The 15882-nt window shown below is 45.0% G+C and overlaps 1 protein-coding gene across 4 annotated transcripts in view; it reads right to left on the bottom strand.

Annotated features, from left to right (window-relative positions):
* Positions 1-15882, bottom strand: part of DMXL2 (Dmx like 2) — a 103596-nt gene that overhangs the window by 30939 nt on the left and 56775 nt on the right. For 2 of the 4 annotated variants that reach the window (XM_090029867.1, XM_090029870.1), the window contains exons 21-27: positions 14480-14577; positions 13701-13866; positions 11938-12202; positions 8330-9426; positions 5971-6162; positions 4222-4298; positions 3347-3477 (exon numbers count right to left, since the gene is read on the bottom strand). In XM_090029867.1, coding sequence (XP_089885993.1) covers positions 3347-3477; positions 4222-4298; positions 5971-6162; positions 8330-9426; positions 11938-12202; positions 13701-13866; positions 14480-14577 — 2026 coding nt within the window. The remainder of the gene's footprint in view (positions 1-3346; positions 3478-4221; positions 4299-5970; positions 6163-8329; positions 9427-11937; positions 12203-13700; positions 13867-14479; positions 14578-15882) is intronic. The other 2 variants (XM_090029869.1, XM_090029871.1) reach the window with 1 other exon arrangement.

The following is a 15882-nucleotide window of genomic DNA, read 5'->3' as shown; positions in this document are numbered from 1 at the left end:
TGGAGGATGCCGAAAAGAAAAGAAAAGAAAAAAGGTTTATTTATGTCAGTACATTTTAAAGTACTGACCTACTTTAAAATAAACCTTTCTTTTTTTTGGTGAGCTCCAGCAGTCTCCGGTGTCATATGCAACCAAATTGGTTATAGGATCAGTATCGGCCAATATGGCTGGTTAATAATCAGCTCTTGGTATTGGCCAAGAAAATCTTTATTGGTGCACCCCTACTTTGCCCTCTTAACTCATGAATTGGATGAGTAGTTCTAGAGTTGTATGAAAAGGTTATATTAATGTTAGTACATAAATTAAAATTGGCTGAATGGAAATGCCTATGCAACTTTTATAAAATATACACATGGAGCTGAAGAAGGCCATGGTAGAATTACATGACATTTGAGGGAAAAGTAATTTTCAGGCAATAACCCCTAAGGTTGCAACATTTATGTTCAGGATCTTGACCAGCCCCTCAAAGTTGACATCTAAGGTGCATGAAACATCTTTTTGTTTCAAAACGTGAACCAAAATGTACTTAAGTGTTTAGGGCCTATATGCCAAATAATTTCTGTTATAAGGAAAGCATTTCTCCCAGTATTTAATTCTTTGACTGACTACCATATGCTATTGAGATTCTCTGGCTGGAACACTAGGCCTAGTGTACTAAATAGAATGCACCACGTCACTGCAAGTTGAGTCACAGGAGAATAATAAATGTGAAATAAGAACAGTGTCACGGATGGACCCGCGAGCGGCCATGAGCTCGCGAGCGCCCCCTTGCCGTGCCAATTAGGGTGGTCTGACACCCTCTACTCGCCCGCCATGTCTTTGCTGTTGAGGTTCAGAATGGGAGGCTGCCTACTTACACCTAACAGCACCTTGATGGTATCACCTCCGTTCCAAAGTGGGGGTACACTCGCCCCAGCCTTATGGGCAAATGCGTGCCTCCAAAACCTCCCCTTTAGCACGCCCCAAGCCTCGCAGCTGTCCCGGGGGACGTTGTCTGGTCCCCTGCCCCTTGGGTGCTCTCCCTCTGGCACCCTGGGATCGTCACCCACCTGGCGCCCCTGGGCCGGGCTCTCACCCACCGGCCTATTACTGATGCCGTTGGGTCTCCCTAGCTCCTCTCACCCCTCTCGGGGGCTCCGCCGCGCCCTCTGCGCTCGCGGCCCCACTCGGGGTCTCTGCCGCGTCCTCCGCGCTTGCGGATTTCCCGTGTTTGGGGCTCAGGTGGCCGTAGCCGTGCCTGGCCCCCCCTTGACCCTTTCCTGGGTCGTTTCTGCTCTGCGCCCTCTCCGGGCCTCGCCCTCTCTGGGCCTGTACCGCGCTCTCGGCGCTGCGCCCTCTCTTGGGCCTCGCCCTCTCTGGGGCCTGTATACCGTGCTCTCTCAGCGCCGCGCCCTCTCTTGGGGCCTCGCCCTCTCTGGGGCCTGTATATCGCGCTCTCTCAGCGCCGCGCCCTCTCTTGGGGCCTCGCCCTCTCTGGGGCCTGTACCGCGCTCTCCGCGCTCGGGGCTCAGGTGGCCGTAGCTGTGCCTGGCCCCCTTGACCCTTTCGTTGGGTCGTTTCTGCTCTGCGCCCTCTCCGGGCCTCGCCCTCTCTGGGCCTGTACCGCGCTCTCGGTGCTGCGCCCTCTCTGGGCTTGGGGCTCAGGTGGCCTTAGCCGTGCCTGGCCCCCTTGACCCTTTCCGGGGTCTTTTGCCCCACTGGGCAAAGTGCCGTCCTCACGGGCCGGGGTCCAACCCCGTGCTCCGTGCCACTCTGGCACAAACAGTTGTGCCCCCCTGGCACTGTGCCCCTACTGGGCACCCGGAGCCCCCAAACTGCTGGGGAGCCCCGCTGAGGCCTCCTCGCTCCCCTACAGCCTCACCCGGTCCTCCGGTTAACTATAACTCAAGCCAAGCCCGAACGGCTGTAACAAAACCAACAAAGAGCCTACCCGCTCGTAATGCAACTCTCAGCCCCTCTCGGGCTTCCAGCCCTACCTCTTATCAGGGTGTCCTCGTCCCTAGCATCATTGCAGCCGGTCAGTGAGGTAAGGCTGCAACCCCCGACTCTGGCCACTCAGCTCAGCCACAGAGCTCCTTCTCCTGTGGCATCCAGAAGGGTACTGCTAGCTAGGCTTGGGCCTAGCTGTTTATAAGGGCCTGGCCCTGCCCCCTCCTGGCCACATGACCTGCCTGGTTGCCCTAGCAACCCCCATCTGTGTTGCTCCAGGGTGCTTCAGCAGCCCTATTCCTCCTGCTAGTAGCAGGCACCCTGGTGCCCTGTTACACCTCTCCCCTTCCTGGGGCATCTCCTTAGGAGCGGGGCGCGGGAGTGCCCCGCGACAAACAGATTACCATATTTACTTGGATCCAAGATGAGGTTTATTCTCCCCATACAATACTGGGGGGGAGCTTGTCTTGGATTTGAGTACAAGGTGGTGGGGCAAGTGGCAGCTGTGGCTCTTCCTCTAGGTCCAGGCCAGACCCAGGCCCACAGTGGGAGTTGGAGCCCAAGTCCCTACCCCCTGTCTGCACCCCACTGCCTCTGTACCTCTTGCCTCCCTCACCCTACTGTCTTCCCTGCCCCTGTTTACCCTCAGTTGTGGCTCTGGCCTTGCTTTGGCTAGGGGCATGGAACAGGTGGTGGCACCAGCCTCTGCTCAGACAGGTGGATGCAATGGTGGTGGCAGTAGCTTTGACTTTGACTCAGGTGGGGCTGAGTTGAAGCTGCTGCTGCAACCACTGGTGCCTTGCTGGGTTGAGGCTGGAGCTACCATGTGCTCGATATTTTCAGGCTGGAGCAGGGCTGAAGCCACAACTGAGGGTAAAAGGCATTGGGAGGGGGAGATAAGTATGCCGTAGGTGGGGAGGAGGAAAGCAAGAGGGTGCAAGTGGGGAGGCACGTGCCAAGGGGCACAGGCACAGGGAGGAGGGGGAGAGAGTCAACAGGGCAGCAGGCAGTCGGGGTGCAGAGGGGAATGCAATCACCATGGGGGCTGGAGGTGTGGATGGGTACCAGGTAGCAAGGTGCAGGGGGGCAAGAGGAAGGGGTCAGGTGACTTGACTCCCTCAAAATTGCCTACCTCCTTGCTGCTGCTTTGCCCCCTGCCACTGCTTTTCCTGCTGCAGTGAAGGTGGGAGGGGGAGGGGGGCAGGGAATGAATTTGAGACGGCCCTCCAATAATTAGATTCTATCCAACAGAAAATTATCAAGAATATGTATATAACATTTTCTATGTATAGAATTTAATTATTAAGGGTCTTAAATTTAAAGTAATCCTGGAATTGGGTAAATAAGGCACGTAGTAATGATGAAATTTGAAAAATGGAGTGGAATGATGTGTAAAATAACCTTTAGCTTTTCTCACCAGGCCACTGAGCAGGAGATGAATTTGGAGTTGCATGCTCTTCAATGCTTTCTGTCCTCAGCCTGCGTCGATCACTCAAAAGCAGCCCTTGATAAACCATTCCCGTAAACTGATTGGTCTCTGTTTGACTGCTAAAAAGAAATCCATTTTTTCTCATTAAAAACGATTTTCAAATATTCTTGTAATAAAGTACCTACTTATTATGGTAAGTTTCTTTTTCATTTTTATCTTGCATTTTAAGGAAAGGATTTCTTAGGGGTAATATTTTTTATTTGAACAAATGCATAATTGGGATTATAAGCTTTCGAATGTAAGAGATTTTTCTTCAGGTCTGAGAAGTAAAAGCTAGCTTAGCATAGTAAAAACAGCTGGAAAATGAAGGGGGGAGAAATTTCCAGAGATAGCAGACAAACATTTTGCAGAAAAAAAAAGCTTGATCAAGGTCTATCAAAAGGGAGGAGAGGGTCGTTTTCAACTTTCATGTGTGGGAAGAATTCAGAAAACAGGGAGGTTATAATGTGCCGTAAAACCAATATCAGGGTTGACTCTTTGGTTCTTAGTGTCCAGCCACCTTTAAAAGGTGAACTTAGAAGCAAAGATTCATAAACTGTCTGTACACCTTCATAAGCTGTCAGTAACAGTAGCTTTATTCACAACTCTAGTTTCTTTTTAGAACATTAACTGTATTACCTATACATAGGCACATAAAGTACTACACCTTCAACTTACATATGGAAGTAACAATATGTAAGAGTCTACACATGCTTAATCTACTTTCTTTAAATATATGCCCAAATCATTTACATTTTGAAAGCTTAGTTTTAAATATAACCCCCAAAAACAATATATTTCAAACTTGGAAGTTCTGTTTTTACCTGTAACTATGACTGTCGCACAGTGCTTGATAAATAGAGGCAGAAAGTGAAGCTGCTAATGAATGAAGTGTATACACCTAAAAGAAAACCAGTGACCATTAGGTTTTATTCAAAGGACTGTATAGAATGACATTTTTCTCTCAAAGTCAAACCGAAAATATTAAGGAGGACTGACTCATGTGGAAGCAGGCACAATAGGCAGAAATGCAGTCACGTAAGTAGTTCCGCACTGCATGTGAAAAGCAATCATTAAACAAGGTATTTATTTTATTTTTAAAATATCGCATTTTGAAAATCCTCTCTCAGTTGTTTGAGCTAAACTACAATTGAGCTACACATGGATTTCTATTAGATGTAATACTACAATCAAAATTCTTCCTCTAAGGTGAAGGTGCTTAAGAGAGATATTCCAATTATGTAAGATATCAGTATAACATAAATTATACTAACTCCCCTCCCCACCCCAAAAAAACACCCTGTCACCACCAATGGAGTGAATAACTAGAAATGTTCATATTATTAAAATGACTGCATATTCTCATTTTGTTCTTGGCATTTCAGCTACAGAATATACATTATTTCTCAGTATCTGTGGAGCAATTCAATATACATTCACTGGGAAATAATGGTGGTTAGCCAAGAACATAAAGATGTGCATAATCATCACATGGGTATCTTGTATGTATGGATGGCTATTACAAAATCATTATTGTGCTTATAATTTTCTAATGGTCTGCCAACAACAAGGACAATACTTCAGCTTTTCAATATCTTCAGTCAAAATGCTAAGGAAAAATATCAAGTTGAAAAAGACAAGGAAGTGGCAGCTTCATGCTGCCTGAAACCTAACAATTTTTATCTCCTGTTCCATTCTTTCTCTTTTTCAGCAGGATGTTTGACCTTAGAATAAGTACTGTATTATTTATGTTGTTAGTTTGTATTAGAAAAAGATGTTATCGTTCAAATACAGTTTTGACATAAAATGCAATCCAAATATGTATATCACAGTTGTAAGGAGGAAAGAGTGCCTTGTTGACGTGTAATGCTAAAAGGAAAAAATGGAGATAGACGCTAATATATAGAGAAAGAAGAACAGGATGGAGAGGAAAGTTAAATACAAGGCACTCATTGGAAGGGCCAGAAAGTATTTTTAATTTGACTTTCAGCAGTTTGAGAATAAAAGTTTCATTTTCCAGATTTCTCTTCTTTAACTATGGATACTAAATTAAAATCTGCAGGATAATAATTTGAGAGGACTTTCTATTAAGTTAGCAGTAAACCATTTCATGGACTAATAAACTCCTTGGGTTTTCTGATCCATCTTCATGTTCTCTGAATATCCTGCTTTTGGCTTCAGCAATTATTCATCCCAAAACATGTAGCCAAGTTTTCAGACAGTGTAAGCCAACATAACTTTCTGAAAATCAACAGACTTACAGCAATTTGCATCAGTGGAGGATCTGACTCAGGACTTACACTTGCATTTCTGGTCAATCATGCTGGCTGCCTCAAGGGCTGAGATTCTTTGACATTTATGCATGAATGGGATTGGGAGGGAAATAGCTAAATGGCAACCGTTGGCCAGTGACAGAGAAGGTAAAAATAGCAGCCATTTACCCAGGCTACAGGCGGAACATTACCAGAAGCATAAATCAATACACCATGTTATTCTGCGTCCCATCTCCTTATATATAAATAATAGCTATGAGATCACATTTTGTATTTAGAGATAATTTCTTTTCCCATTACCTTCACATCTTCAACATTAGGATGTGGTGGAGACTTCATCTGCACAATAGTGTAAAGAATGTCATGGATGTGATTATTTAAGTACAGCACAGGATTGGCTATCACAGTTTTGGTTGAAGCAATGCTTGCTGAAAGGAGCGGTAGTGTTGTTGGTAATGGAAGTGGTGACTGGAGCTGTTTTACTGTTGTTTCCTGTTTAAAAGAAAATGCAGTATGGAAGACGATCACTTAGCTGAGAATGGGAACAGAGCACTCATTTTAAACCTTAATTTAACAGTTAATTTTCCTCCATGTATTTTCTATATAATGTAGACAGGATTCTATGGTCATTTTAATCAGAGGCCAAGGCTCCCATTGCCTTCAAGGATGCAGGATTCGAGTCCATATATATCATTTTATTATTCACTCAAATTGTCTGCAAATATATTTGACTCATTGCAGATACATAAGAACATTGGTCTTAAACAGTGTGTGGGAATTATTTCATACAAAATAACACCAGTAATAAAAACAGTAGTACTAAAATCAGCTGAGATATTATTTTTATAATTAAGCTCAGGCCACTGAGTAGTAAGTAAAATGTGCACATGTATAACAGTGCAAGGCCGATCCTGCCTGACTAACCTGGTCTCTTTCTATGACCAGGTAACAAAGAGCTTAGATGGGAAGGAGGAAGTCGATGTCATCTTCTTGGACTTCCAGAAGGCCTTCGACACAGTGTCCCACCCAATTCTGGTGGGAAAGCTGAGGGACTGCAGCACTGACGAATGCATGGTCACACGGGTGGCAGACTGGCTCCAGGGGAGCACCCAGAGGGTGGTGGTGGACAGGTCAATGTCAACCTGGGAGGGTGTGGGCAGCAGAGTCCCCCGGGGCTCGGTCCTTGGACCGGTGCTGTTCAACATCTTCATTAGTGACCTGGACGAAGGTGTGGAGAGCACCCTGTTCAAGTTCACTGATGACACCAAGCTGTGGGGTAAAGGGAATACACCGGCAGGCAGGGACCGCATCCAGGCAGACCTGGATAGGTTGGAGAAGTGGGCGGATCTGAACAGGATGCGGTTCAACAAGGACAAGTGCAGGGTGCTGCACCTGGGGAGAGGGAACCAGCATTATGGTTAGAGGTTAGGGGCTGACCCTTTCAGCAGCACAGAGGCAGAGAGGGATCTTGGAGTCAGGATTGATTCCAGGATGAATGAGAGTCGCCAATGTAACGAAGCAATAGGCAGAGCCAACCGCACCCTGTCCTGCATCAAGAGGGGCATCACTAACAGGTCCAGAGGGGTCTTGCTCCCCCTCTATGCGGCGCTGGTCAGGCTGCAGCTGGAGTCCTGTGTCCAGTTCTGGGCACCGCACTTCAAGAGGGACGTAGAGAGCCTAGAGAGGGTCCAGAGGAGGCCACTCGTATGGTTGAGGGCCTCTGTGGCCAGCCCTATGAGGAGAGGCTGAGGGACCTGAATCTCTTCAGTCTCCGCAAGAGGAGACTGAGGGGGGATCTTGTGGCTGCCTACAACCTTATCAGGGGCCACCAGCAGGGACTCAGGGAAAGTCTGTTCACCAGGGCCCCCCTTGGAGTCACCAGGAACAATGGCCACAAGCTGAGGGAGGATAGGTTTAGGTTAGATATTAGGAAGAACTGCTTCACTGTCAGGGTGGCCAGAGCCTGGAATAGGCTTCCCAGAGAGGTGGTGCTCTCGCCTTCCCTGGAAGTCTTCAAGAGGAGACTGGAGGGGCACCTGGCTGGGGTCTTATGACCCCTCCACCCCCAGTGCTCCTTCCTGCCCATGGCAGGGGGTTGGACTCGGTGATCTGTCTAGGTCCCTTCCCACTCAGTGATTCTATGATTCTATATTACTTGAATGGATGAATTCATGATAACACTTAAAATCAGAGCCTACTCAAGTAAGGTCTCCTGGCACCATTTCCAAAAGTTAGGGAATTGGATCTTGCCAAAGTTTAGTTTGATTAATACAGGGAAACAGAACAGAATTACTAAAATGGGGATTTGGCTGGAACACTAGAACCTAACTTAAATTTCATGCTTCAATTCAAGGTTCCAGACTGAAGCTTTGGGCAAAACTAGCATCTCAAAACTACCAGGCTGCCCCAAGTCCATGTGGAGAGTTCGAACTGTACAGCGTATGAGGAACAAGTGCCATGTTGATTCACCCATACTTGACTGGCTGTGGCACCTACATATTATGCAATCTACATGCTATCTAGGCCTGATCTTATCAAGTGAGAGCAATTTGACAAAACCCGCAGCTTGAAGTAACGTAACTGTGAGATTAGTAATTTTTCTAATTTATTGCAAAGGACTAATAAAATGCAAGGAAATCCATTTGAGAGATTGTCTTACCTGTTGGGACTCTTGCAGCAAAAATTTTAGCTCCATTCTTACAGAAGCAAGGCCACCACCTTGTGCCCCATGAAGGCTACAGTAACTTAGAAAAACTCTGAGAAGCGCTTGATTCTTTTGCAGCCACCACTTCCGTCTTTCAGCATGCTCCCTTTTTGCCTGCAACCTCCGTCTTTCTATCTGGTGCCGCTCATATGAACCGATATCTGGTTTATCTACAACGTCTTCATGATCAAGTAGGTCGCTATCAACTCTGGTATATGTTTTACAGTAGTCTTTGCCACCTGCTTCATGGTTACATATTTCATGCATAGCAGCAATTTCTTTTTCAAGCCAATTGTACAGTTGAAATCTGAGCTTCCCACCATCTACTTCATAACCAGTAGCCAAAGTCCTAAGTTCAGTCATTAGGATCTTCAGACAGGCTCTGAACTTCAGCTGTTCAGCAATGACATCAACTTCACTGTTGCCTGTATCAGAGTCCTCCTCTTGAGGTGTCTGCAGTATATTAGTTTCTGAACTTTTCTCATCTTTTCCATTTTCAGATTTCAATTTTGAACCTTTCATTAGTAAACCATCATCACATTCTTCTTCCTCTGAATCATCCTCGTCTCCTCCCCAATCAAGAGTAAGAGGCTCATCATCCAGTTTTAATGCTGGTTGACTCCAGTCAAATTGTGCTGAAGGGTCAGTACTACTCTCCAAAGCAGATGATGCTGAAATTGGCTTTGACCAGGCTATATCACTACTTTTAGCAACATCACTCCTGGCCTCTGCCACCCCATTTTTTCTGGTAGGACTTGGACTGGATTTATCTTTCATTGTAGAAATGATGAGCTTTATTCTTACTTTTGAAATTTTGGAAAGAACTTCAAGAGCTAAAACAGGACATCCAACTTTAAAATGTGCATTTGCAGTAGTGAAGAATAATTTTCTCTCTATAAGATTAATCTTATCAACAAAACTTTTCTCAGTTTTTAGACCTAATGTAGCTAGAGTTCCTTCGGGTGAGCTAAAATATCTTCGGATGAGCAGAGGATGGGTCCGAAGATAGTTGTAGAAACTGAACACCACAGGATTGCATGACTTGATAATAACTGGAGGAATTAGAAAAATACAGTATCTGCTGAAACATATCTTTAGTTGCGGTTTTTTTAAACTTTTTTTGCAACACTATTTGACCATCTTACACAGCTTTATCAAAATCTGGAAGCCTAGAAACAGTTCAGCATGTAATTATAAAAACAATACATAATCTCTCATTTGCCAGAAGAAAAGTGATAATTCAAACTGACTGATTAGAAAGCTGCTTTGAGATACTGGCTTCTGTTGCTTCTACTTTATGAAATTCTGATAAGTTAAATCAAGAAGAAAGCTGGTTTTGGCCAGTGAATTGGAGACTACCCCATGGCAGGGAAGGCTGGCTCTGTCATACCACTGGAGTTAGCAGAGGCCAGGTAAGAGTTATCCTGTGTGGATAACTGTTGAGATCTGGGTGATGAAACACCCTCCTTAAAGATGCATCAAGAAGTAATATATTTAATGTTCTGAAGCTCGTGTAAAGGTGACAATGCAGTGCTGTTCAGAGATATCTGAGCTAGCTCTGAATAACACATCTTTGGTACTGGAAAAAGTATAGATGCATTATGCAGCATTCTGCTTAGGCTAACTGGTTCTTCTGAGAAGCAGGGTTAATCATATGCCATGCTAATCCTGCTAAATTGTCTCTGGTACCTGAGCCATCTCATTCACATAGGCTAGGGATAGCCATTACACGTAAACCGGTTTAAGTGATCAAAAACTGGTTTAAACCTGTAACAGAATAGATGTTCAGTGCATAGAAACTAGTGTGAAAATGGCTGAAACTGGTTTGAGATAAACCTGGTTGAATGTAGTATCAGACTTAACTGATTTGGCTGAAACTGGTTTATGCAATATCTGTCCCAGAACTCTTGCTGGTTTAAGTTAAATCAGAGTCCCCCAGATCCTGGCATGCTCTCTGGGCTGGGCAGGGCTCTCTGCTCCCTGGCTGGAACTTGGCACAGATTTGCAGGCACAGCAGGGTCTACTGGCTTCCCTGTGCCCCCCTCCCACCACTTGCTGCTTAAACAGAGATCCCTTCCTCCTCTGCCACAGCAAGGACTGTAGACCACACAGTATGCTAGCTAATGCTGAGAGGTGTCTGTGTGTGGGTCTCTCTCCAATTTCACTGGGGCAGACAGAACAGTGACGGCTTAGGGCTTTTGGAGCTAATCAGCAGGTCAGCCAGTAAGCCGTTTAAGAAGTTTGAAGTAATGTGGAGAGAGGCTACTGTTTTGCTAATCAGGAGATAAAGACTGTTATCAGCCTTGCTTCTTCACACCCCAACCTCTGGTGTCTTGCTTGCCTGTCAGTTTGCTGCATAAAGTACGATGAAGCAGGGAGGGAGATTGAAAAGCTCCATATCATCAAGAGATACATGCATTGAACACTGTCAGAGTGCTAGCATGGGGCTAGCAACACTCCTGCCTCTTGAGCAGCCAGTGGGGAAAAGCCTGAGACTATGCAGGCAGTAATGAAAGAGTCAGAGAGAGTCCTGCCAGGGCCTGACCATGCCCTCTCAGCTCAGCTCAGCTCCCTGGAGAAGGGAAGGAGAGCTGCTCTACCACCCCCCGGCTTCTAGCCTGAGCCACTGCAGGCATGTGCCTGAATTTCCTCAGTCCAGAGAGAATGTCTGTCCAGTTTCAAATCAGTTCAGCCTATCCAGGTTAGACTAACCTGCAAAGACTGAAACAATTCAGGCTCCGGCTTTTTGAATGCCTGTCCCTAGCCATAGAGGTTAGGTATCCATACATAGAACAAGTGTGCTGTGCAGACATACCTTAAATTACTGGAGGCTAACCAGTCCCATGGACAGGGAGCACATTTTAAGAGGCAACCTTGACTCCAAATGTTACTTAATGTGAAGGGGAGTATCCAGCTCAAGTGGACCTCCTTATGCTGATTAGGGAAAAGTTAAGATGAGATAAGGCAACTTCTGTTTAGTCTTTTATTATTTTTAACCCTTTTCTTTCTCTTCTTTCTGCTGCATTTGAGAAGACTCTGTGGTAGAGGACATAACCCAGCCCTACCTGATGGAGGTAATGTATTAGATATTACAAAGGGCAAGTGAACTGTGGGCGTGCACTCTGAGAGAACTGTAGTTGGCCACTTTTGTGAAAAAAGTAATCACCCACAAAGAAAGAACCAAGCGACAGCTCACCCTTGAGTTTCAACAAGAAGCACTTGTAAAGAGGGGGTAACTGTATTTTAATACAAAATCCATGGCAACAGTATGCTGTGGCCTTTTTACCTATGGATAAAATCAGATCGGAACTAAATGGATAATAAAAAATACTAGCTTTAATTTGCTGAAATCCTTTAGAGAGGTTTTTAATTGAGATTTATTATGCAACTGAATTACACCTACTATAGCAGCTACTGTAACAATATTTTGCTGACATTTCATTACTTTACACTTAGGTGTATGCTTTTAATGTCAAAATGCCAATCATATATAAAATTTGCATTTACATACTTAATGCTGTAATGCTAATATATTTTGAAAAAAAGTTTGATATTTTTTCTACCTGGATTTTCATCATCTTCCTTAGGTGTGTGTTCCAATAGAGTGTCCAGTGCTCTAGTGTAATCTTTCATTATCCAATATGCGATACTTCTCAGAAAGGGATCAGGATGCAATTTAGGACAGCTGAATCCAGTTCCATCTTTCTGACACCCCAAAATCTTTTCATAAAGAATGGATGTGTAAGTGAAAGAGGTCTCAAATTCTGATTCATATAAACGAGCAATAACCATTGCCAGCTGAATGTCTTCCATTTTTTCAAGGCACACCTGCAGTAGAAAGTATGAAATGCAAGATGCTGAATTTGGGAAGCATAATTCTCCTAAAATATGAGTGAATATATGAAATAAAAGAAATATTTTATAAAAGAAATGTATAAATAAAAGAAACTCTGTTTGGTGTAGTCATGGACTAAAATATATAAGGGCTTTTAAAAGGAATACATACAGGCTTTAAGTGTTAGCATCAGGGGTGCACATATCAAGATTTTTGGGGCTGATTCTGATGGCCAATGCTGATCTGATTGCTGATATGCAGTCCACCAGCTTGGAGAGCACTGTCTGGCTGGTAAGTCTATTGGGGTGAAGGGGTAGAGCGGAAGGGAAGGGGCTTGGGGCAGATTAAGACCCCCACAGTGAGGGAGGGAGTGGGGCTGGGGCAGGTGCTGCCCAGCCAGGGTGGGTTGCAGGCTGGAGCTGTAAGTGGCTCATCTAGGGGGCGGGCGGCTCCCACCAGTGCACACACTTTTGGGGCAGGCATAAGGCACGTGTGCCCCCCAGATCTGTGCATGGGGCAAGGGTGGGCTGCCACCGCAGGCTGGAGCCAGGGGCTGTGTCGGGTTCTTCCTGGCAGTGGGAAGGAGCTGGGCCATGGCTGCGCTCCCATAGTGCCAGTCCCAGCGCTGCTGCCACCCGGCCCAAGCACAACCCCAGCCCAGCCCCTGCCCCCTGCCAGGAAGAGCCTGGCATAGCCCCCAGCCCCCAGCAGCAGCTTGCCCTCACCCCACATGCAGATCCAGGGGCCACATGCCCACTATGCCTGACCTGGGGGTGCGCACATCGGCAGAAGCTCCCCTCCTTCCCCATGCCCCCTGAAGAAGCCACCTCCAACTCTGTCCCACACCCCGCCCTGGCTGCAAAGTGTCTGCCCCTGCCCCTACCCCACTCCCTCCCTCACCATGGTAGCCTTAATCTGCATCCCCCTCACATCTGTTCCCTCCCCTCTGCCTCTTCACCCCAACAGACTTACTAGCTGGATGCTACTCTCCAAGCTGCTGGGCTGGCTGCATGATTGCTGTGGCTGTGTGCATGCACATGGCATTTATCAGCAGCAGTACCGACTACATCAGCCAAAAAACGCCAGTTGCCAACAGTGTCAATTTTCCTTTTATTTGGTGCCGACATGCTATAGACTGATGTATCAGTTCATCTCTAGTTAGCATTGGGGGTTTTTTTGCACTGAAACATTTGCAGAATTGTATTATTAGAAAAACAATACACAATTTTCTCCTTTGAAACAGCACTATATATGTGGCATTTCAAAGAAAACCTGTGTTTTTCTGCGTTATATATATTTAGTAGCATTTCATTTTAATCATGGAAAAATGCAGAATTTGGGGTTTTTAATCGGAGAATTTAACACTTTTATCAGCAAATTTGCAATTTTTAAATAAGAAAACCAGGATCCCTGTTTATAAGTAAGTTTTGAGAGCATGAATCTAGCATTAATTCTGAAATTCCATAGTACTTCATATTTTTAAACAAGTACCTCAATGGCATCTTTCAGTGAACCTGCTAATAAGAAAAATGCAGCAGACTGTTCAAAGCGTTGTTTTCCCAACAACGCAAATGCATTTTTCAAAGCTGCTTTGCGCCATCTATCTTCACTGAAATTGTGGCTGAAAAATGTGGTCATCTTTTCATCATGCTGAGACCTATGTAAAGAAAGCCAACACACAATTTCAATTAAATTATTAGAAGTAAAATCTTTTAATAAATTACATAGACATTAGGGCTGGAGGGACCTTGGAAGATCGCATCCAGCCCCCTGCCCCAGGGGAAGGAAGTCAGTTGGGGTCACAGAATCCCAGAAATATAAACGTCCATATGTCTCTTAAAGGAGTCCAGAGTAGGTGCTTGCACCACCTCTGGAGGCAGTCTGTTCCAGGCCTTGGGGCTCGGACAGTAAAGAAGTTCTCTCTCATGTCCAGCCTGAAACGGTCTTGGAGGAGTTTGTGGCCGTTTGACCTTGTCATCTCATGGGGCACTCTGGTGAACAGATGTTCCCCCAGATCCTGATGCGCACCCCTTATGTACTTATAGGCAGCCACCACGTCCCCCCAGAGCCTGCGCTTTTCCAGGCTGAAGAGTCCCATAGCTCTCAGCCTCTCATCATAAGGCCTGTTTTCCTGCCTTCTGATCATGTGCGTGGCTCCCCTCTGGACTTTTTTTTTAATTCAAGATTGCTTTAGATTAACATTTAATCCAAAAGAGTTGTTTTATATTATTACTTTCATTTGTATTATTACAAATGTTAATGAAACTCACCTAAACAGACCCCATACCACTGCTTTTTTTTTCATGGCAAGGTAAAAAAGTGCAGCATCCAAGGCATCGTTATTCCTCTGGAATGAAGCTTTTGCAACCTACGGTAGATGGAGAACAAGTAAAGCATATTGTTGTGAACAAAGAAAGATGCCTTCAGCTATAAATACATATACTCCCTGCTAGAAAGGATAGTGTGGATCATTTTTTGTATTGTTTCTATAAAGCTACGTAACTTGTTTTCTGAATGCTTTGCAGAAGTCATGATTTATAGAATTAGTGTGACCTCCCCACGCTACAAATCACCTGTTAAGATTTTTGGAAAAAACAATACTATTACATAGACTTAGCAAACACAAAGGAGAATATTATAACTGAGCAAATAAAAAACCTTCATCTCTGCAAAGCTGGAAAGGGAATTTTCACCAGCAGTATATACAAGGTAAGTGTTACCTTGCACTTCACCAGCATTACCATTTAGAAAATTTACTCGTTGTTGCTTTGTCCATCATGAACATCTATTTTAGCTTAATTAAATGTTAATGTCTGTGCATCTTCCTAAATACCCTGCAGGGAACTGGCAACTTAAGTTACAAACTAGCACTAATTTCAAACTGGCACAAGATTTCACATATAGGCAGTCCTCAACTTACAACGTTTCGAGTTACAATGTTTTGCACTTACAACGTTTATAAACTGACACCCTGTTTCAACTTTACGACGTCAGTTTCAACTTTACAATGCCTGATCCAATGTGATGCCACACCAGCGAACAAGTTGGCTGTCCAATCTGCAGCCAAGACTCCTGAGATGACTCCAGCAAAGAACCCTTCAAAAAGTCCACGAAAGTCACCTCAAAGAAGTCCTTCCAAAGCAATGTGATTGCTATTTACAATATAAAGACATTAATGTAGTTATATTACTCATCTATAATTGATCAAATACAAAATTCTGGGGTCTTTTTGGTGAAAATAGGGTACCGAGCCTTGGTTCAGGTTACAAATCCCCCATTTATAACATTGTTTCTTATGAGAAAATTGGGTCCGAGTTACAACGTTTTGACTTAAGACTCAGTTTTCAGGAACCAATTATGTTGTAAGTCTGAGGACTGCCTGCAATGACTTTAGGGCTAAGTACAAACAATCAGAAAGCCAGAGGCAGAATCGATTCAATCTAGGCAGCTTCCTTTCAGCTGCACAGGTTGAACCTATAACTAACTGAACTGACATTCTGTTTTCAGTTGGGAAAGGCAGGGGGAGGCCTGCACTGACCCAGGCCAGAAGTCCTCCCAGCCAGGTGCCTGCCCAGTATGGGGGCACCAGGGAGCCCCTGCCTTGCAGGGCTTCTCCCCACCCAAGCCCAGGGTCCCCTAGCCCAGGGCAACCCCAGGGAGCCAAGGGGAATTT

The sequence above is a fragment of the Crocodylus siamensis genome, chromosome 15 (genome assembly GCF_052110815.1).
Source record: "Crocodylus siamensis isolate JL-2025a chromosome 15, ASM5211081v1, whole genome shotgun sequence".
NCBI classification, from domain to species: Eukaryota; Metazoa; Chordata; order Crocodylia; family Crocodylidae; genus Crocodylus; species Crocodylus siamensis.
The sequence above is the reverse complement of the archived record's forward strand: the minus strand, read 5'-3'. Positions and strand labels throughout refer to the sequence as shown.